The sequence below is a fragment of the Pogona vitticeps genome, chromosome 7 (genome assembly GCF_051106095.1).
Source record: "Pogona vitticeps strain Pit_001003342236 chromosome 7, PviZW2.1, whole genome shotgun sequence".
Taxonomy (NCBI): domain Eukaryota; kingdom Metazoa; phylum Chordata; class Lepidosauria; order Squamata; family Agamidae; genus Pogona; species Pogona vitticeps.
The window spans coordinates 24882057-24904622 of record NC_135789.1 but is presented as its reverse complement, the minus strand read 5'-3'; the positions used below and the strand labels follow the sequence as shown (position 1 = coordinate 24904622).

Sequence of the window (22566 nt, the reverse complement as noted above, 5' to 3'; positions counted from 1 at the left end):
GACAGGGTTTGAATCCCCACTTGGCCATGGAAAACTCACTAGGGCCGAGGTGGAGGAGGTTCTAGTCCTCATGGAATGACTGTGTGATCAACGGCTGATGAAATGACAAGAGAGCATGAAGAAGGACTGTGGAGGTACCTATGCAACTAGCAGAAGAACAGAGGTCAGAAGTAACTAGTTACAAGTAACCTAGTTACCTGTAGCGTCCTACTTTTAAGTGTTACAAGTAATGTAGTTGTAGAATTATTTTTATGTGTAGTTTTCCAGGTTTCATGCTGGGTTTTTTGGTTCTGTCTGGTCTTGTTTGGTTTTTTCTTTTTCATCCAATGTGCAATGTCAGAACTGGCCACTAGAGGGAAACAGTGAATATTCCCCTGCATTTTTCCTAGCCTATTGGTAAAGATAACCAACCTGGTATTATTCTATTCTATTCTAGTCTAGTCTAGTCTATTCTATCACATAGCACAATGGATTTTCTTGGATGATCTGAGCAACAGGAATAGGGTCATGAGCTAATCTGATGAGAAGTAATTAGTAACACAACGAGTTCTTTTTATTATGTAATGTTGCAGGCTTTGTAGCTCTATAAATGGTGCAAACTCCGATATTTGAGGGTGGGGGTGGGCAGCGTTTTTAGCGCTGGTCCTACAGACCCCAGACAGAAGCACTTTAGGTGGAATAATGAAATTCTGCCGGCTAGTGAGTTGGGGTCCCTGGCTAGCAGAGGTAGGAAGTTTGATTACCCCTTGTGTCTTGGTGAGAGAAAAGCCAGCCGGTGTAACTTTGGGCAAGCTGAACAGTCTCAGGACTGGTAAACCAGTTCTGCATACTAGGAAGACGTGGAACGAAACTGATGACCTGTAATTATTATTTAATCCCATTCTAGAGGAGTAAATCTCTTGAACTGATGATTAGTACACACAATGGCGAAGACACCAGCCATGTTTGGTTGTTATTTGTGGGTGACTTTTTTGTTTTTAAAGACAGATGCTCCACTAGGTTTACTTTTCTGCCAAGCGAAGCAGCATCATTTGAAATGGTTGCTTAGATGCTTGGGCAGAAGAGTCTGTTCTGGGGAACAGAGTTCTGGCAGACGTTGGCATTATTACGGCCTGAGAAGATCACCCGTGATCAGCTTCTCATTTCTGAAATCATGAAGGGGTTGGTTATCAAGCGCTGCAATCCTATAACTGGTTTCGCATGAAAGGCGGCGGTCGGTTCAGAAGTTCCCAGTGAGCCTGGTGCATCGGGTTGAGGCCGTTCCCTCTACGGTACTGAGTCCCACAGTGTTGGACGCCTCCGGGCTCTGGAGTTAGGAATGAATGAAATTCCTTTTAAGGTGAAATGTTGAAGTTACACAACGTTCAGGACAAGGTGTTGGCTTGTGGGTGGGTGGACGTGTCCTAGGGTCAGAGCGGTGGTTAGTCAACACTGCCTTTTTGAACCACCCTCTTTGTCAAGAACACTGAAGACCCCCTCCAGATCTCTTGGAATCACCCAAAAGGATCAGGTGGCCAGACATCCAAGGTCCATCCTGGTCATGCTCAGAGTCAGCCCCCAGGTACATTTCAGGCAGGGTGGCATCCTGCATCTTGCATGTGGACCAAATCCTGGAAACTGGAGGCTGTCAACATCTGCAGGGCCATATCTTGATCTAGACCGGGCGCGGGGCAAAGCCAAGGAGGCACAAAACTTCGAATGTTGTTTTGGAATGAGGGGATTTGTACCTAGCACATTGTGACAGGGCCTGGACGATGGGAGTGGTAGTCCGCCAGAAGAGCATGTGCACTAAGATTCCTCTACAGGAGATGGATGGAGCACTCCCTAAATCCAAACCAACCTCCCGGGCCCCCTCATTCCTTCTCGGTGATGACAAGGACAGAGTTTGGCATTCAAGGAGCTCCTCCGTCGCCCTCTTTCTTGAGATGCCCCCGAAATTCCCAAGCTTTGGTGCAGGGAAGGAAGGGGAGACGGAAGCCACTCTCCTCTGCCCCGACACCCGCCCGCAGGTGCGCAGAAGAGGGAACATAAAAGAAGCTATTGTTCATTCCCCCCCCCCCTTCCCGGCGCTGCCTTCAACCGAAAGACATTCTCCAGCGTGGACTTTGGCTTCTTGAAGGAAACGGTGATGCCAGCCAGCGTCTCACCTCTGCGTGCTCCTTAAATAAACACCCAGGCCTTAATCCTGAACATTTGTCGGAGGCTCCGGGGTCTCTAGGATTTTTGTTGGCATGGGGGTGCTGGTCCCCTTTTAATGGAGAGGAAACCCTTGGTGGAGCAAAGCCAGCAGAAGCAGACTTTGGATGAGCTCCTTTTTTGAGGGGCTGGGGTGTGTATATGTGGGACAAGCCCGCCCCACATCGCCCGGCCACTGGGAAGATTGTGAGCGGCCACCGTCTCAAAAGGCCACGCTTCCGATCTCCACGCCGTTGCCTTCTTTTCGAAATCATGTCTCCAAAATGAGTTCCAGCGCACGGCGGGCGACTGGCCACAGCTCAGCTCTCGGTGTGCCTGCTCAGGAGCAAACACACGATCAGGGGCCATCCCACACGGCAAACCCAAGATTCCCTTTCAAGCTGAGATAACACTTTTCTAAACATGCCCTGCCAACCTTCTATCAACTCGCCGTACGACCGACTCTCACTGAGACCTTTGCCGCCATGAGGTTTCCTAGGACCTAATATTTTAGTGCCTCCCGATTGTGCTGGAGTCCCCACACGGGTCATAAACTTTTTAATGGGTATTTTTAACTTCCCTTGTCCATTCAGTGTGCTTCCTGACGGCTGATTTGTCTAATTATTAACCAATCAGGGGCACAAAGTACAGCCGGGGCCAGCGTCCGTTGCAGTGGGTGCTCTGAAGGCCGACCCCCCCCCCCTTTTCCTTGTGCAGGTCCCCACACGAGTCCAGACACGTGGAGATACCAGAAGGGGTTACGTGGCTCCAGCCGGCAAACATTTTAAGACTGCGGTTGTGCAGCGTAATGATAGGTACATATTGGCCACTTAACGCTTGTCCGAGAAACCCAAAAATAGTTTCCACACACAGCCCCAAATTAAAGGTGTGACATTCTGGACACATTGGCTTATTCTGGGAGCACAAGATCTTCTTGGTTTAGGAGCGCCTTTGGATAGATGCAGTAGATGGACCTTGGCCTGTGGCAATGGGGAAAGGAAAATCTCGTATTTATTGGGGCGTCCAGCTCAACTTCACACTCGGTCATTCCCCATGTGGGTTACCAAAAGTCTGCCCTCGAGCCTCTGGGAGTTCCTGTCCGTCCTTGAGTTTGTGCCTTCACATCTTGATTTTACTCCATAAAACGCAGGCTGCGCACGCATTCACGCATGACTCCACATGACGAGACCCAGTTAGTTCAGATAGGGTGCTAACTCGCAAAAGGGGAAAATAACACAAATCCACCATTGTCCGAGATCTGTGGGGACCAACCCAGAAGGCCGCAGAAGAGTGCCGGCTTGGGAGTTCTCCAGAATTCCTTATCTGGCTACCTTTCCACCTTGGCTTAGGAGGGACTCTGGAGAGTCCGGAAGCTTGCACAGTTTGGGGACGCTTTAGTGGGCCCTTAGAAAGGCAGCCGGCAGGACTTTCTTCTTTAAATTTTCCCAGCAGAGTAAACCAAGGTGTCTGTTTCAGCCTTTCGCTTCCCTCCCGCTGCTCAAAGCTACGGGGGGGGGGGGAGGACACCTCTTAAGCAAAGCAGAAGGGCTCTGTGACCCATGGCTCCCATCACTACATCGAGGAATGCACTCAGACCCCACCCCATCCCATTCCGCTCTTCTGTTCATGTTTTAATTCATTCCTCACATGCCCATCCGTCTCCTCTCCAAGGAGCTTAAGGCGGCTTGCGTGGCTCTTTCTTCTTTCCACTTTAGTCCAGTTCTCTAACCATTACACGCCGCTGTCTCCTTTCTCATCCCACGAGTTAATTCCATTCTGCTTGGCGCCCTCCTCCTCCTCCCTGCAGGTTGGCGAAGGAGGAATTTGCAAATTAATCCCGGCATCTAAGCGTGCCAAAGGTGCTACACCTTTTCTCCCTGGCTGTTTCCTCGCATCTTTCCCAGGTGCTTTTGTCACTGGGGGTGCAGAGGAGCGCACGTAGGCCAAGCCCCGCGTGCTCATGGACGTGGCTACACGGGTGGGTGAGTGTGTTCTTTTCCTCTTGTGTTTCCCTGTCGAACACCTGCTGCGCCCAGAAGCCTCTCCCCGAGAGGGGCTCATTCAGCGTCTTTCCTGGAGAGTCCAGGGCCAGAATCAATGGCTGGGGGGCGGGGCCTTGTGATGTCACAGAGGCAGGGCAGGCAGGCATCGGGACCCAAGCCGAGAGCCGGCTTTCCAGGTGGCCGGTGCATGAACATCACCCTTCATCCTCCTCTGGCATGGTTCACCCCAAAATCTCTCCCTTTGCCCAGGGGTAAGAATCGCAGACGTTCCCTGACACTTAAGCCACCACCGATTTGCTAGTTCCTTCTGCCTAGCCAAGGAAGCAGTTGAAGGCACTGGATCTTGTCTTTCCCCCTTTATCCTCCTAACAAGGGCCCTGCGAGGTAGGCTGGCTGGAAGGAGAGCGACTAGCCAGAGGTTCCCTCGTGAGCTTCAGGGCGAGGCGGTGGACCAGATCCTGGATTCCCCAAGTCTCTTAATCCTGCATCTTCACTGCTACGCCATGTTAGCTCACGGTCCTATTGCTGCCTAACAATGTTTTATTGTTAAACACACACGCACACAGAGTCGAAGGTGGAAAAGTCACAATGGCACAGAAACCTATGCCTGCAAAAAAACCCCTCAGTTCCAAACTCAGAAATTTCAAACCTACAGAGATCTCTATGTGGAACCAAACGGAGATCCTAACGTCTGTCTCCCTTGAGAAACAAGCCGGTGTACTTCAAGACTCAAGGTCCTGGGGGAGAAATCCAGGTGAGGGAAGCATCTCGGCGCATAAAACATTACAGCGTGTTTTCAAAGGCTAAGACCGCTCTTGCCGCGAGGACGTGCACAGGCATGCGGCTAATATTCCTCACATTTTTTCTTCTCCCCCTAATAATTATTTCTTTAAACAAAAAAAAAAAAAAAACAACCACCACCAACGCTCCAGGTTAGATTTCTAGTTTCTTTTGAAGTACCTAAAGGTGCCTGGAAAGGAGGAATGTGTTTGGGATCTCTTGAGGAGCGGGGGATCAGCAACGAGGTAGCCAAAAGTCGGAGGAAAGGCCCGGGCAGACGGGGGGGGGGGCGGTGGCAGTAGCCCCCGGGAGCACCCTCGGCAAGGGGCATAATCCTTGGCTTGGATTTGTGAGGATCCCCACCGTGGGGCTCTGGGGTGGCAGCAATCCTGCTGATGAATCTGTCGGTCTGGAGGCGAATGTTTGAACTTGTGAACGGTTTGGCCAGATATTGGAGGGGGGGGGAAGGACAGGCCAAAGAATTGGGGAGACCAGTCCGCCTTCCCTGCCTGGAAATAATTCGGGGCTTCGTGGGGAATAAAAGGAGCAAAAATGGCGTGGCGGGCAGGAAAGAAGGGAGGTTTGTAAAATTAGGTATAAAGTGAAGAAAGAAAGAGGGAGTTCCCCTCCCCCTGTACTTTGATCATTAGATTAGAAGCGAATTCGTTGGGAGCACCTTTTATCTAGCTATTTTTTTTTAACTGAAAAGGGAAGTTAGAGCAACTGACCCAAGACCGATCGTGAGGCTTACAGTCCGAAAAGTCATGCAAAAGGAAAACGGATGCAGAAACGGATGCGGCCCTGTTGAGCTTGGTCAACCCCAGAGATGAGATGCCATGGAAGTCAGAAGCAGGACTTGACATGAGAGATTCTTGTCCTGTGGTTGCCGAGCTGGACACCTTCCTCGTTGGCCGGCCCGCTCCCAAAAATGGCCACCTGGAGCTCTCGGCGGCGTAATTTGGGGCAGCCGGAGACGTGCAAAATTCCTAGACAGATTTGAACCCGCGACCTGGAGACAGCGTCACAGGGAGATGGGAATAAGACGAGTGCGTAGACCTGTTTCTGAGTCACCCCCTTGGCGTCCATCCAAGCCAGTCCAGCCAACTCTGGCTGGCAGTCAGGGATTACCAGGGTAATCTCTGTGGGTACAACCCATCATCATCACCACCACCATTTTAGCACTGTAAGGCTGGAAGGGGACCCTCTGGATCATTGGAGTCCAGCTCCTGTCCAGGAGGCTCTGTGGGGGAATCGAATTCCCAACCTCTGGCTCCACAGCCCGAGATCTAAACCCCTGTGCTGCCAGCAGTTCTACTTCTGAGGGTGGTGGAAGTTCGCCCTTTTTTCCCCCTGGCTTTTGCCAGAGGTGCTTGGCATCGACCCTGGCCTTTTGGCCTAGCTGCAGCCCCTCCCTAAGATCTGCCAGAAAAAAAAAACTCCCTGGAGCAATGGTTCAGCCATTCCGAGGCACATGGGAATGTGTTAATCGCAGGTTAACACAGATCACCTAGTCACTGTGGTTCCCCATGCTGGCGAGAGGCACTGTCATTCTCTTTGGGTCTTTAAAGTTAGTTTTTTAGTTCAACACTAAAATCCAATGTTTAGCTTTGCACCTGTTGGCACAAATTAGGATATTAATTTCATGCAGACTGTTTTCTCTTTTCTTCCTCCTTTGCGTCGTGCCCACCCTTCATTTGAATTTTGCATTCTCTGGCCGGTCTGCAGGGCTCAGCAAAACCAAGTGAAAAAAGATAGCTTAGGACTTGGTTCATTCCCTTAAGAAGTATGACAGATCTCCAGAGCACGCGCAGAGTGCCTCCCTCTCAGTGCTGAATGAGGACCTTGGAGAATTACAGCTGCACATTCCAAGGTGAAGGTTGTATTGATAGGATGTGATAAACCTTCATGATGGTCTAGACAACTTGAAAGTCAGATTATTATTGTTGTTCCTGTGTCTGTATCTTAATTTTCTCTTCACTACCATGTGTGCATGGCCTTTCCCCTCCTTCCTCGTGTTATCCCACAACAGTCCTGTGAAGCACATCAGGCTGAGAGGCGGCCGGTGAGTGCCCCAGGACTGCGCAAGCCATTTCGTGGCTGAGTGGAGGATTTGAACCCACGTCCCCTGGGTTCTAGCCCAGTGCTAACCACTATACTGCCTTGATTCTGTGTTAGACTAACACGGGGGAGAAATCACCTCTCAAATGCAGCTTCTGTGGAACCTCCATGTTCTGAAGCACTCTACCTCTAAATATCCGACGCTGGGCAGAAACAAGAGGAATAAAGAGCCCGAAAAACCCACAACAGCCAATCCTGTTGTTGTTTTTTTCCTATGCCATCTGTGAACAGGGTGTGCTTAGAGTCCGAGGAAGTGGATTTCACCCGCAGAAGCTGGGTATTTGGTTCAATTTTTAGTGGTCCAATAAAAGGTATCGCCTACAAGTATGTCATCTTCGGGACTACACCGGATACTTTTCCTTGTTCTTTCGGGAAATAAGATTCGGCCCCAGTGCCTTTGCCTTGTAGCTTTGGGAAGCGCAGCCTCTTGGCAGGCGCTCTCTCTCTCTTTGTGTATGTGTGTTGTGTATGTGTGTGTGTGTGTGTGTGTGTGTACACACACGCCAGGCCCTTCCTCTTTCATCAGGGTTGAGGAGAGACATTCCAAGCCCTCGTTTGCCTATAAAACGATTTCTTTTGTCGGTGGGAAATTTTTGCAGGGTGTGATCACCACCAGCACCTTTGAAGTCACCGTGAGCTCCTTCGCAAGCCCCTGGGGGCGAGATTCGGATTCCTCCCTCTTTCTCTCTCTCTCTCTCTTTCTGAGCTGGGCAGGCCTGTCGGTACAAGCTGGGAAGCGAGAAGAGCCAGAAAATGGCCCACAGCAATGAGGACGAGACCACATCCAAGGAGAGACAGAGGCACCCGGGCTTTCCAGAAAGCAGTTTGGTCCCGGCTGGGTGCTGTGGGGCGCCTCTGCCCGGGGGGGCACCCTTGCAGAGGCTTCCATGGGGACCCCCTTCCTGCTCCCCTCGGGACCAGGGTCTCCGCCTGCCACCCTCCCCACTGATCCGGCTGCAGATGGGAGAGTGGGGGGGGGGAAAGCATTAAAACCCCATCTCTTTAGGCCAAGAAAGCTGACGTGGCAAAGAGGCATCTCTGAGGTGCTCAGAACTGCCAGCCAAGCAGTTGCCCATTGAAGGCCGGATCCTTAACTCGGCTTCTTCCCAAGGGAGGGACGAGAGACGAGTCGGGACGGGGCCGCTTCTGTGGCGTACTCCGAAATCCCCAACCGCGTCCCTGGCATCTGCTGACACCCCACATCAGAGGAGCAGCGAGCACGCCCCGGTTGTCCGCGCGGCTCACCGGATCCCTGGCGGCGAGGTGGGGTGGGGCGGGTGGCCACGTGGCTCCACCGGGTACTCTTTACACCTGCGGAGAGTGGCAGGTGCTGGCGCACTCAGGCCCAAAGCCGGTTGAGCCCCCAAAGCGGCATTCACCTCTAGGAATTGGGGATGGAAAAAAGGAACTTTTCCGATGGCTTTGCTTTCACCTTCAAGCCATCATTACAGAGAGAGAGAGATTCCAGTTTTGTTTTAAAGTGATGCCCTAAAAACAGGTCAGCCGATAATGGGGTCTGTATGTAATGACAACTCTGTGTTGAGGGAAAGAGACTCTGTACATGTTCAGGGGCACTGTCTCCATCTAGTCTCAAGCTTGGTAGACTTAAAAGCCGCTTCCACATTGAAACCCACAACATCTCGAAGAAATGTGTGTGTGTGTGTGTGTGTGTGTTTAGTAAAGAAGTATCTATTTACCACACACACAGAATTGGGGTTCCCCACACTGCCCAGTGAGTTGGGTCAAAGCGCAACCTGTCAACCAGAAACCCAAACTTTTAAATCTCATCTCAGCCCCTGCAGAAGTGGGTTTAAGACGGGCACCTCTTCTCTCCCTCAGTCTTGAAATGGGAGCCATCATCATTCTGGGCTGTGTTTTGGGACAACTGTCGCGATGTGGGTGGAGTCCTTTGAAGGCTTTTAATTGCACCCATTTGTTTTTATCTGATCCTTTTCTGCAAGGGAAGGCAGAGCAGCCTCTGCCTTCACACTCCCGACAACCCAGCAAAGCAAGCAAGCAAGCAAGGAAGGAGCCCCATCTCACCTAGAAAGTTTCCCCAGTGAGCCGGAATTTGAACCCAGATCTCCTTGGGCCTAACCTGCTGCTCTCTAACTAACCAGTACTGTATACACCATGCTGGTTGCACCTGGTAACTCTGTTGCTGCTGCTGTTTATTCATTAATCGATGAAACAGTTTCCATTTTGCCCTGTCCTGACAGATCTGAAGTGAGGATGATCAGTAAAACCACCTTAAAGAATCAACGACCATTTCACTTCCGTATTTTAAGACAAAACTTTGGAAGCCCTTTGAAACTCTTTAACACAAAGGAGCAAAAGTACGGGCGGCACCTTCCAGGCTAACAAATCGGTCTTTTCTTTCGTTTAGGGTTAATTAATGTTGAGCAAATTAGGCCTAACAATTAGGCACAGGGCTGTCCTGAGGCATTTCCCTGGGGAGGGCCCAACGCTAGCCACTCCTGCTCCTTATTAAAGGGCTCAATAATCCACCCACAAGTCCCCCTTCATTTCTAATGGGAAGCTGGAGGGCAAGCCTCAGAGTTGCAATCCCGCCAACGGGGAAGAATTCGAACTCGGGTTCGGCCCGCTCTCAACCCGATCTGCCTGCCGAGACTCCCCCACTCCCCCCCGGTTACCACCGGGCAGCGATCAGCCATTGCTGCAAGTTGCCCTTCCTTTCGGCCTCCGGGGTGACCCTTAGCTCCCTCAGACTGGCCAAATCCAAAAAAAATCAGGGTTCTTTCCTTGGGCACGACATCAATTAAGCCATGGGCCTTTTCCTCGTTTTTTATTCTCCCCCCCCCTTTTTTTCTTTTCTGAGGGTTGAGGGTGCCAACGGGTGGCTCCTCCCCGCGTGTCGGCATCTCTCTGAGGTGCGCTGGAAGGAGTCCAGCCGAGCATGGAAGGGTTGTTTAATAATATCTGACGGGCGGGGGAAGAATTCGGGCCGGCCGCCAAGATACACAGTGCCTGTAATCGTTAACTCGGTCTGTAAACAGTTCAAACGGCGCTGGAAAGGCCGTCGGTTATTACATGAGCGGGGCGGCTTTTCATCTGCCCGCTTGGGAGGCCTGGGTGGCGCTCCCCCACTGGCTCCTGACAAGGGCTGGACCCGGAGGCCCGGAGGCAGGGTGTCGGGCAGCCAAGAGGCAGGCGGGCCGGGAGGCCGGGTTCGGCCGGGCCGCCCCGAGGAGAGCCGGCTGCCAACCTCCAGAGAGGGACCCCGCTGGGCCTTTCCTTCTGCCCCGGGTCGAAGTCCAGGGGGGAAAAAATACAGGCCGGATTCAGGCCAGGCGGGAGAGGGTGAACCAGCAATGGGGTCTCCACCCGCCTCGCCCTTCCGTGTAGCGCAGGGGTGGGTGCCAGGCAGACCTCTTGCCTCTTGTTTTAATGCCCCAGCTCAATCTTGGAACTTTTATAGTGCCAATAAGAAGAAGGCACAGCAGGCCACTTTTCCCTCATGGAAAGTCGGGGGCGCTGGCGACGGCTCATGGCAGGGACACCGCTCCACCCTGTTAGGTTTTTAGGGACCTGCTTTGGCCTTTCCTCCCGTTGCAGCTGCCCAAAAACCTCTAGCCAGACCGGGGGAAGCTTTGCTTTGGAGGCAGGGGGACTCCGAAGCCCCTCGCCCCCGGGGCAGAAGGATTCTGGGAACCGTCGTTGGAAACCACCACCCGGTTTCCCCAGCTTTGGAGAGATGCTCTTTCCCATCTCCAGGAGGGACCAGGACTGAACCCAAGGGCCTCGGTGTGGCTCCAGACCACGTAGCTCCAGACCCAAGGACCCGATCCTTCCCGGTTCCGGAAACGGTCCAAGGAAAACATGGCCCGCTGGGTTCCTTTGCTCTCCGAGCGCCCGCCTTCTGCCCGCCGAGAAGCCCCGGGGGGGATGTTTGTTCTTTTCCATTCGAGATAGGCAACCCGGGGCTAATGGTCCGGACGCAGGGTTATCGAGAGTTCACGGCGGAGCTTCGCAACTCCAGGATATGGAACGGCAGGCTGTGCCTCATGGGATGCTTTATCAGCCATGGGGTGGAGCTGGAGGCTCACAGCGTTGAAGCCCCTTAGTAGACAAGATGATGGCGTACTTTTCCCCCACCCCTGCTTGTCTCCCTTCAGTCCTCACAGTAGCTGGCAGGAAAGTCAGGTTTTCTACGCACAGCGCTGTGTAGACTAAACCAGTTGTAATGCAAAGAGGGTTAGCTTGGTCTTGGATGAGTAATCAAGAGCCATTCACTTTGCAAAAGACCGGCTCCTCGTGTCCTTATACGAACCATCTAGAGTGGTCTGCATTTCTGGACTTCCCTTGAGTTGGCTCGGCCAGGGGTATTCATGTGTATCCATGTGTCTCCGGGGTTCACAACAGGTTCACAACTCTACCATTCCCTTTAGACTCCGAGTTCCAGTTTCCCCGATCCTTGTCTGTGTTGGCCGGGGTATCTGGGGGCGGAAGCCCAAGACTTCAGGAGGTCCGAACTGCCACGTTTTCAGAGAATTTCATGAGAGTCATGTGCAAAGGTAGTGCCTTTGGGGGGTGGATGCCCAAGCCTCATAGGTAGCAAAATGAGCCAGAGGAACGTCCAGACACAACGTGGGAGCTTGACCACTTTGGAGAGGAAATAAAAATGACAGGTGTCGTCAACAACCGGGAGCCTCGACAAGGTTTTTTGTGGTCCTCCAAGCCCTTTGGAGCCAACGCGAAGAATATTGAGCCATCAAGGCATGATGGGATCTGTAGTCTGAAATGACAAAGCCAGAGGCTCCTGGCTTGTGATCTAAAAAAAAAGTGTGTCTGTGATTCTATCACATTCAGATTCTACATTCACCAAACAGGGAGTTCAATTCTAGCTATCTGAGGAAACGGGGTTGAGTTTTAAAGAACAACAGCTGTAGCCAGATTATCCTAAAATGTTTACATCATTGCATGCAAATCAACAATCATAATCTCTGATTAACACAAGTGGAATGCCATCATTGCCACGAGATGCTGTTGCCGCCTGACAAAGCTCCGGTGAAGCCCTTCACACTGGCGTATTTCGTTGCCCGCAGTGTTGCAGCGTTGTCCACCTTAACCAGTCATGTAATGCCTGTTTCTCCACTGCAGCTCAGCCACAACCGCCCTTCTTTTCTCGCCCCCCCCACAGTTCCACCCCCTCTCTCTGTGTAACACCAGCGAGGACGAGCACACCGTCCCCGGATTCGTCTCCATCGTGAAGCTGGAGAGACCTCAACGAGATCTGCACCCTTGCCTGTCCTTAGCCAACAAGGTATGGAGGCCATCTCTGGGCCAGTGGCGGTTATTCTCCATCAGGCTAGGGCCGTAAGCCCTGGGGGCTGGGGATTTTGGGAATTATAATGCCTCCTCAATGCCTCTGGGCTCATCACACTATCTTCAGCGATCTCAACTCTCCAACTTTGGCGAGCTTTGCACAACCTGAGCCGCCTGGCGCTTTGCTAAACCAGAGTTGCGGGATCGCTCAGACCTCAGGCGGTGCAAGCTGATCCTTCGGAGGCCATTTCCGCCCCACAGCTGAGACTTCATGGCCTTAGGGTGCGACGGACCTCCAATAGGGGCATTTGAATTCTGTTTGGGATTCTTTCCCTGAGATTCAAACGGGACCAAGATGGATAGGCAGCCGCAACATCCCTCGCCATTGGCTAGCCTGGCTGGGGGGGGGATGATGGGTGCTGTGATTGAGCCACATCTGGAGGCCCCCCTGTCTCCTTCCCGAAGCCCTGTAGCTGGCCACTGCAAGGCTCAGACTCCGGAGAGAGTCTTTAACTGGGTTCCTATATTTGAAGACTTCTCGGCTCCGAAAGGTGTGAGGCTTCCGTCTGGGGCCCGTTGCGGTTGGCAGGGCGGAAGTCCCACGGCAGCCTGCGGTGGGCAGAGCCGGGCTAAAAGCAGGGTGTTCCTACAGAGAGAGAGAGAGAGAGAGAGAGAGAGGCACTCAGACAGAAGGACGGGGAGGCATGCAAGGGTCTGCGTATCCTTCTGCTGCCTCTCGGAAGGAGGAAAGGGAGGAGTGGGACCGGCAGGGGGTGGCCTCTGCCCTCTGCTAGCTTCGGGACATGTCTAGGGCGTGGGTCCTCTCCTCTGCCCCTCTTTCCAGAGCAGCTGGGCCTGGCGGTGCTGCCCAGCGGCTGCCCACGCTTCTCTGTGGTTGATCCTCCCTGCTGGCAAGTGACCTTCCCTGCCACCCTGACGGCGGAGTATGCCAGCTGCGGCTTCCCTAGGCGTGCAGAAGGTCTTCGCCCAACCTTTGGAGCCGGGAGTGTGTATGTGTGTGTGTGTGTGTTTTGGGGGGGGCTGCCTCCTGGCCAGGATCCAGCACCAGTGGGAGGCAGAGGAAGGAGGGAGGCAGGCAGGCAGGCAGGTGAGACCGCCAGGCCAGGGCGGAAGGGCTGGGGAAGGCAAGGTAGACACCGGGAGGAGGTGGGGAGGGATCAGACCTGCGCTCGCTCCTGCAGGAGGAGCGGCCCGCGCTGGTGGCACGTCTGGGGAGGGAAGACAGAGGGGAGCTTTGTTCCACCACGCAAGGCAGGGCTGGGCAGGGCCGGGTTGCATGCATGGCGGGGAGAAGGGGCTGGGCAGGCACAAAGCGGAGGCTTATGGAAGAGAAGGAGGCTTCGGCGAGAGCCGGATGAGCTGAGAAGAAGCATCTGCTTGGAATCCAGGTCCCAGAACCCATTCTCATCGTTCAGTGAAAATGAATAAAAAATATCAGATAATTTCCACCCAAGCAGAGGCAACCTCAAGAGCATCAGGGGGGCAGCTAACATTCAGTCTTTCTGCATTATCTGTTGGGGGGGACATAGAATCCAGTGACAGGGTTGTCAAGTTGCCTGTTCTCTATCATCAGAAAGGGCTGTGTCAGTGCAAAACACACACACAGAGAGACACACAGACACACAGAGAGACAGACACACACACACCTATTTTCTTAGATTCACTTTATTCTGTTGCCCATGAAATGACTTCGAAGTAACCCAGTTCTGTTTAGGATCTGGTTGTGTTTTAGACCAGACGTCCCCCTTTTAAACATTACCTGTAAACGGCGATCTTAGTTTTATTTGTTTGTTTGACTGATTATTTTGGCCCTTTCTCTTTTTTAGAACTGGGAGTCTGCTCAGTGCCTCCCAAATGTCGGGTTTTTCAAAAAAATGTGTTTCGCTGTCCTTTTGTTTTAAAAATGGCAGCTCAAGAAGCCGGTGCCTTTAAAAATGGAACAGGTGGGTTGTCTCTGAACAGCACGGCTCAGCCAAACACTGTGTCCCTGCTTTCCCGAAGATCTCGGGAGGATATGCTCTTTGGGCTCATATGAGTCTTAGAATCCACAAGCCACTAAGGACTAGTGGCTTGAGGCCGAGGCGTAGAACAAGAGACTCCGTCCAGGCCCTGCCAGTGGGTCGCATCCGCTCCGTTGTGGCTCGTGTCTTCTCCTGAACTTTTCTCTCTTTGACGGACAGGCCAAACTGGCTGGGGAGAGAGGAGCGCACGCTGTCCTGTTTGACATTACCGACGATGAAAGCGCTGCCGATCAGGTGAGCGATTCTTCTTTTACTTTGGGGCGCCTGCTTTTCAAGCCACCCACGTGGCTGACCTGTTTAAAAAGGGGAAAAAAATAACCCTGATGTTGTGGATGCTTCGCCCGGCAAAAATATAGTGACACCCAAGTCCCCAGGCCCGGCTTCGCACCTGACCTGGCTTCCCCGTCCCTTCCTCCCTGGGAACACACTGCCCCCCTAAACCTTGTCATGCTCCCCAAGTTTTGTCCTCAGAAAGGGACCCTACAGACAGATCGCAGCTGCTTAGGCTCCCTCATGGCCTGTCTCAACGTCTGAGCCGCAAGCCTTCGGCCACAGAATCTGTGCGCTTTTCCTTGACGAGGAGCGCTTCGGTGGCTAGACCTGCGAAAAAGGAACGAGAGGATGGAAATGGAGACAGATCCTCTGCCCGCCTTAAATAAATCAGTCCCTGAATTGTGGGGAAGCAATGCCACCCTACAAAATACTTCTTAGGGTTTGGGGATTTTCTCCTCCACTGAAAGATGCCCCTTGAGGCTCCGTTTTTGGAGCACACGCGGCTTTCTTTCTGGCTGAGGGGGAAAAGCACCGGGTCGCCCCTCCCTGCCCCATCTAATCCTTCCGAGTCCCGTTCCCCCCCCCCACCAATGCGCCTGACATCCGAGGTTGCCTCTCTCCACAGCTGAGCAAACCCCGAGGACTCAGTCACCCTGTGGTCCTGATCTGGGGCCACGACGCCGAGCTTCTGATGGGGGTGGTGAATAACAATCGGGAGGCGCATGTGAAGATCGAGGTGAAGGAGATGCCAGCCTGGGTGAGTCTGGCTCGTTTCTGGGCCCGTGTTCTCTGTCCCAAACAACCCATCTTGAGCTTTAATTGGATTTTATTTTAATTTTTTAAAATGTTTCCCCCCCCCTTCAAACAATCTGAAAGATCTCTGCTGGGGAAAAAATGTGGCTATTCTGTGCGGATCTCCTAGCTGCCTGTTTTCTCTTCTTTCCTGGTGGTCAGGTTGGCGCACCACGCTTAGGGACAATTTTATGGCCCCTTGGCTGCTTCTTGAAGTCCGAAGGTCTTCTTTTCCGACCTGTTCGTGCAAGATCCACGGGACTGATCTTGACCATTCTCATTCTGCGCTGCTTCGTTCTGCTTTGTTCCTGCTGCTTTCCACTCAATTTCCCATGGACGGTCTTGTTCCTTTTACCCTCTCACCTCTCCAACTTCCTTCACCTCATCTCGAGGTAGCCCTTCGGCCTCACGAGTTTTCCCCCTTATCTTGTGGGGTCTTTCAAAGTCAGCGGCCGGTCACGTCCTCATTCTGGTTTCCTTCCTTTTATAGATTTGGGGATTTCCCCCCTTGGTTTTACCTCTTCTTCCCCTCTCACCCCCCCAGCCAAATGGCATTCCTGTGACTCCCGTTTTCTCATTCTGCCCCCCCCCTCACAAAAATTTGCGTGGCAGCTTCTTCATTTTATATACCTCCTCTCTCATCAGGTTTGCTTTTTTGGAAGCTTAGGCCCATGTTATTTATTGGCTACTTCTTCAAACGATTTTTACCCTGGCTTTCTCCTTTTAAAAAGGAAGCTTGTATCATTAAGTTTTAAACACTAGCAATCTTGAGTACACATATACAAAAGGATCAAAGAAATACGTTCGAAAGAAACATCAGCAGCAGCAACACGCATTCAAAGCAGGATTGAGTGATTGATTGGTTGGTTGGTTCGTTGGTTGATCGATTGATTGATTGATTGATTGATTGATTGGTTGGTTGGTTGGTTGATTGATTGATTGATTGATTGACTAGATATTATACTCCGCACTATCTGGCAACCAGGCCACTCTGGGCGGCTGACCACAAGACAAACAACACAATATGAAAACAACAATAAAAATTACAATAATACAAACATTCAACAGAGGCAAGAACCAGTTGGATAAATTAAAACAGTAAGGCACAACCATTAAAAAAAGCCCCTGAGGCCACCCGTCACTCAGCCTGAAGAGAAAGGTCTTGGCCAGCTTGCAGAACGATAGCAGAGATGGGGCCAGCTGGGTTCCCAGTGGGAGGGAGTTCCAGAGTCTCTGGGAACAGCTGCAGAGAAGGCCCCTGTCCTGTGTCCCCGCCAGACACACCAGTGAAGATGTCAGGACCGAGAGGAGGTTGATTATTTCCCTTGCAGGGAGAAGATCCAGATTGTTATTACAGTACTGAAGAATTGTATTTTAGGGTCACCATCTGATTTTCCAGCTTCCTTTCAGGCTGGCTGTCCAGCAGACACCTTAACCCTGTCCTGTCTTCTCGCCCCGCGGCCTGGGGTTGCTCCCTGGCTTCATTGCTCCAGATCCTCTCCATCGACTGTATTTTTGCCTCTGGTGTTTACAAGTCCTCTGCCTGCCTTGGTGGTTATCTTTGACCTTTCCCTTTCCACCGGTTCTTTTCCTTCTTCAAAGAGGCGGTTGTGCCACCTCTTCCGGGGGATTAAAAAAAGAGAGAGAGAGAGAAAGAGAAATTCAGCTTTTGATCTCGCCGAGCTGCCTAATTATAGACCTGCTTGCCTTCTTCCTCGTAGTTGTTCTCAGGTTCTCCTGCGCGCTTCTATCTGCTCACACAATCTCGGCCGCCTTTGTCTCTCTCTCTCCTGGATCCTTATCAATCTGGCTTGGGGCCCGGTGGCGCGGCGCAACGCTGTCCAAAAGAGCTCGTCATGAGCTTCTCTTGGTTAACCGCCACCACGTCTTTACCATGCGCCTCCGTCCATCCATCCCGGCAGCCATTCCGTCCTGCGTTGCATCTCTTGCTGAGCTGGGATTTCTCAATGGCTTGTTCCTTCTTGTCCCCATTCCTTGCTCAATGTTCATCTGTTCACGCCATGATATTTTTCGTCTCTGCCCTTTCCCCTCTTCCCTTGAGCTTCTCCCCAAATTTGGGTCTCGTGCCTCTTCTTGTGGGACTCCGGCAACTTGATTTGAGTCCCCCCCCCAAAGGCTCAACCCCCACCCATTCCCTCCTTTTTTTATGGGGGGAAAAAGCTCTTTTTTTAAAAAAAAAATGGACTCAGACACCTGAAGAAAATAAGGTGACAATCAGACACCTTACATGGCTTGAGAGAGCACCTCTGCAGAAAACAGGCTAACCTAATCGTCTTTTTTCATGAACCCCGAGCTTGGCCAGGGACTTAAACTCATCCCAGGCTGAGATTCCAGGCTTGCGCAAGCATCTTTGGGGCGTCGGAAAGAAAGGGTGTTCCTTAAACTCTCTTTTTCCCCCAATAGCCCGACTATGATGTTTGGATATTCCTTACTCTCTTGAGCACCGCGTTGATCATCGCCTCTATTTTCATTGTCCGTGCCCGCTGCCAGCCCAGCCGGAGTCAGGTAAGAGGCCCTATTTCCACTCCCCCCCCCCGCCCCACATTACCAGTGTCCAAACAACATGATAAAGCTTCTAAGCTTTGCGGGATATTCAGGCATGCTGGTTTTGGACGGCATGCCTCCATTTTGGGCTCTTGTGTTTTCCCACCACCTTCTTCTCCCCCCCCTACCCCTGCAGACCAACATGCAGGAGGAGATCCTCCAAGCCATCCACCGGCTGGCCACGCGGAGGTTCAAGGCCCGCCGTCGTTCAGCGCCCGCCACGGACTCCATCAGCTCCTGCAGCTCTTCCCCGGTCTGTGCCATTTGTCTGGAGGAGTTCAGCGAAGGCCAGGTGGGTGTGAGGCAGGGCCGCCAGCAAAGAAAAGCTGCAGCTTTGGGGCCTGAGTTTCAGATCGCACATCAAAACCAAATGGCTATTTCATCCCTTGGCCATGTTGTCCTCCAAGGCACGCAAACCTTTCAGCGCAACAGGCCCAAGCCATCAAGCACGCTGTCCCGTCTCCCGATGGATCCGTTTGCAAAACAAAAAGCAGGTGCTGAACCCAGATTGAGGCTGGTTTGTTTCAGGGGGAGGGACCCAAAAACAGGCAGGTTTGTTTGCCTTTAAAAAGGACACATGGCTTGTCAAGACAGGATCAACATGCCGTCTAGCGAGGGGTCCTGAGATTCCGTCAATCAGATGATTACCACTTCCCCTCTTCCTGAGCTGTCGTGACCTTGGGCTTTAAGCAGGAGAGCTGGGGTGCAGATGTTTATGATAATAGTTATTCGTTTTTAATAATTAGACCAACAAAGGTGATCGGAGTGGGCTGTGCTCTCAGGAAAATGACAGCTTGTGGAGGACGAAACAACCAGGAAGAAAATCAAGGCCAGAGAAAGACCAGCCAGGCCCCCTTTGATCAGCCAGGAAAGAGCAGTTCCTTCCAATTTTTCCTTCCCAGAAAAACGCCTCCAAAAATTAAGACCTGAGTGTGTGTGTGGGGGGGGGATATTCCTTTGCCCAGCTTGTGGCTTTTCCTCCTGTTTGTGTGTCGTTGTTTTTTAATAGTAAACCTAAAGGTGGAAACCACCCCCACCCCTTTTCCCCTGACTCACTTTTTGTTGCAGGAACTCCGGATCATCACATGTCTCCATGAGTTCCACCGGCAGTGTGTGGACCCCTGGCTGCAAGAGCGACAGACGTGCCCGCTGTGCATGTTCAACATCATGGGTGAGAGGGGGGCCGGTGTGCATGGGGGCGGCCGTGGGGACGGTCTTCGCGGAGTTGAAAGCCCGAGCGGAAGGGAGGGGGCCCTAGCTAGCAAGGCCATGGTTAAGGAATGATGGGAGATGTAGTCCCTCGCTCCTGTGACGTGGCAGGTTGCCTGTCCCATCTCAGTTTGAGAGCCTGAGGGAATAATCCAAGGCCACTCACTGTTCTGGCAGGAAATATAGCTCAACAGGAGATTATATTAGAGTAGGTAGGTAGGTAGACGGAAGGGGGGAGAGACAGACGGATGGAAAAAATAGAGATTTGGGGTGTTAAATGATGCAGGAAAACCTAATGACTTTTCTGATTGTTGGTTGTTGTGGGTTTTTCGAGCTCTTTGGCCATGTTCTGAAGGTTTTTCTTCCTAACTTGTCGCCAGTCTCTGCGGCCGGCATCTTCAGAGGACAGGAGTCAGAACTCTGTCTGTGCTCTGGTGCAGTTTGTTTGGATAGTCGAGTATTTATAGCTGCGGGATCAGCTTTTGTCCTTTTCAGGAGATGGGTAATTGTGGTGATCAGCTTTTTTTTCTTGTTGTGGGTGTATTGTGATAAGAGGGAGACATTATCTGTCACTGTGATTGATGGTGTCGTTAGCTGGTCTTTTATGGCTGGCCTCCTTTTCTGATTGTTTATTCCTGTGCTTTTGGGGAAAACCCCCTTTTTTTGGCAAAGGAGCCTGAGAACGTCTTAGGGAGACCCCTCCAGCTACATGGCGGCTGCCAGTGAGATCCACTCAGCCAGTGTCATCTTTGGGGAGCGGGGGCTGCCGCCTCATGGACCCTGTCCGATCCAGCCTTTGTGGGTCTGGGTAACCCATGTGTGGGACAGAGAAGCTTCTTAGTCAGGACTCCACAGGATCAAGATGTAATTAACGGCACCTTAGATATCAGGTGCTCATGCCTTTCCTTTTTTTCTCTTCTTCTCATCCCAGAGCACGTTTCCTCGGCGTTACCCATGTATCCCCATGAAGACCCACGTCCTCGGGGACCAGGCGGGAGGCCTCGTCTTTTCCGTCAACACCCCGGTCGCGCCGTGTACCGCTTCCCGCGCAACCTGCCCCCGATGGCTCCCATAAACTGCTCTGCCATGCTCCCTCACGGCCACCCTTTCTTCCAGTCCCCTGAGCTCTCCCAGCAGAATTTTGAGACTGTGCATTACTGGCCTTACAGACCAGTGACCCCTGACCCGTGGTGTGGCCACCCGCCTCCCCTCGCTCGAGGCCTGCTGGCGGGCCAGCCCCAAGACCCCGCAGCGTGCGAGCCGGCTCGGGCTCCTCGGAGGCCCTGCCCGCTCACCCACCAGGCCTCTTGCCGAGCCCTCCGGGCGCCACTGGCCACCAAACTGAGCCGGGGTTTCCCCCTCCATCGGGGACTCCGCCACGGCAGGCATCACCACCATCACCACCACCACCGCCAGAGCAGCGGATCCGGAGAGATTTACCTGACGGAACCCAGCGGGTACCTGCCGGACGGCCCCGGGAGCGACTCGAGTTCGGGTCCCTGTCACGGCTCCTCGAGCGACTCCATGCTGAACTGCACGGATGTGAGCCTCCAAGCCATCCACGGCAGCTCCTCCACGTTCCACAGCTCCCTGAGTAGCGATTACGATCCGTTTGCTTTCTGCGGCTCGGAAAGCCCGGCGGCGGGGAATGGGCAGGAGCTGCCTGCCTCGTGGCGAGACCCCCTCCCTCGGTCCCTCGACCCAGTGGCGACAGGCAGAGTGCCACTCACTAGCAGCCACATCCACTACCACCACCACCGGCACCACCATTACGGACGCGCCCCTCCGGATTGTCCGAATGCCGCACCAGGCCAAGGGCCAGATCCGAGCAGGACTAGACATCCGAGGACCACAAAGAGCGCCCAGGTGCCAAAAAGGACAGAGAAAGTGACGAGGCCCGACAGCCGCTTGGCCTCTCCGGATGTCACTCAGGTCGGGCGGGCCACCAGTTTGCTTGAAAGGCCGCACGGATGTTCTGTACCCGAAGGACCTCATGCCAGTCCGGGTGAGGTTGGCGACAGGCCGGCTGCTGGTCCGTGCATATCCCAAACCCCCTGCCTGCAAATCCACCCTGGTCGTAGGAGAGGGAAATGCCCCTTCAACGCTTCCCAAATCCTTCTCCCCAAAGATCCCCCCGTGGCCCAAAATTTCAGTCTTACCGGACCTCTTGCTTCCAGTTCTGGGACCTGCTGTTCCTCCGAGGTCCAGCCTCTGCTGGCCGGCGGTCCTTCTGAGCCTCCTGCCCCGTCGTTGTCCCGGGTCTCCTCATCCTTAGCGCTACACTCCACCATGGAGCCTCCGGAGGAGGAGCGGGCGTACGGCCTGGGCCGACCGGACTGCAAGCTCGCCTCTTCTGAAGAACGGTCTGGGACAGAGGCCACGGGAACAAACGCCAGCCTTTACCTCAACTGCCAACTTCGGCAACACCTTCAAGGTAAGCCACCGCGTTGCGTGGTTGTGTTGTGTGTCTCGTCCACTTTTGTTTTTCAGAAGCTCTTCCGTGACTGTAAAATCCTTCTCTGGAGATTCCGCGGGGATTTCTGTTTCTCCTGGTTTCTCTCAAAATATGTCTTTGGGGTTATCCGCTTGTGGGGTTATTTTTCATCCACAAGATGGGATGTGAACTGTCAATGGCCAGGTCAGATTTATTGATTTATCCATCGAGCTTCTAGACTGCCCCAACTTTAGTGACTCGGGGCGGTTGACATAATGAACCAAATCATAACAAACTAAAATACAGTGGTGCCTTGCATTACAACGTTAATTCGTTCCAGCGAAATCGCTGTAGAACGAAAACGTCGTAATGCGAAATTAATAAGCCCATAGAAACGCATTAAAACCCGATTAATGCGTTCCTAGGGGCTTGAAACTCACCGTCCAGCCAAGATTCTCCATAGGGCGGCCATTTTTGCTGCCTGTGCAGCGAGGAATCAGTCCCAGAAAACAGCGGAGGGCATTTTTTTTTACCCGGCGGACATTTCGAAACTGCCGATCAGCTGTTTTAAAATCGTGGTTTTGCGAGAATCGGTTCCCGAAGCAGGGAACCGATCATCGCAAATCGAAATTCCCCCATTGAAACCATCGTAAAGCTATCGCTTTTGCGATCACAAAAAGTTTGTCGTAATGCGGTTTCGTCGTTAAACAGGGCGCCCGTCTTGCGAGGCACCACTGTAATATAAGAATGCATAAATCATAGCACAGACAAACAAAAACAGGGAGGCAACCGAGGATTGCCACCCGGTGGCCTTGGTGAATGAAATTATATAAACCGTAACATAATAAAATGTGGGGTAATATAATAAAATAATGAATAATATATTCTC

General features: G+C 52.6%; 1 protein-coding gene and 1 long non-coding RNA gene across 2 annotated transcripts in view; one reads left to right on the top strand and one right to left on the bottom strand.

Moving 5' to 3' along the window:
* The window catches only part of RNF43 (ring finger protein 43), a 40396-nt gene that overhangs the window by 13113 nt on the left and 4717 nt on the right, over positions 1 to 22566 (top strand). Inside the window, exons 2-8 of the mRNA XM_072978365.2 lie at positions 12238 to 12360; positions 14564 to 14638; positions 15303 to 15434; positions 17894 to 17995; positions 18171 to 18326; positions 19103 to 19205; positions 20175 to 21677. Coding sequence (XP_072834466.2) covers positions 12238 to 12360; positions 14564 to 14638; positions 15303 to 15434; positions 17894 to 17995; positions 18171 to 18326; positions 19103 to 19205; positions 20175 to 21677 — 2194 coding nt within the window. The remainder of the gene's footprint in view (positions 1 to 12237; positions 12361 to 14563; positions 14639 to 15302; positions 15435 to 17893; positions 17996 to 18170; positions 18327 to 19102; positions 19206 to 20174; positions 21678 to 22566) is intronic.
* LOC144584084 (uncharacterized) lies at positions 14033 to 15306 on the bottom strand. Its single transcript, XR_013538122.1, has 2 exons — positions 14846 to 15306; positions 14033 to 14697 (listed from the first exon to the last, which is right to left on the bottom strand). It is a non-coding gene; the product is annotated as an uncharacterized LOC144584084 (long non-coding RNA).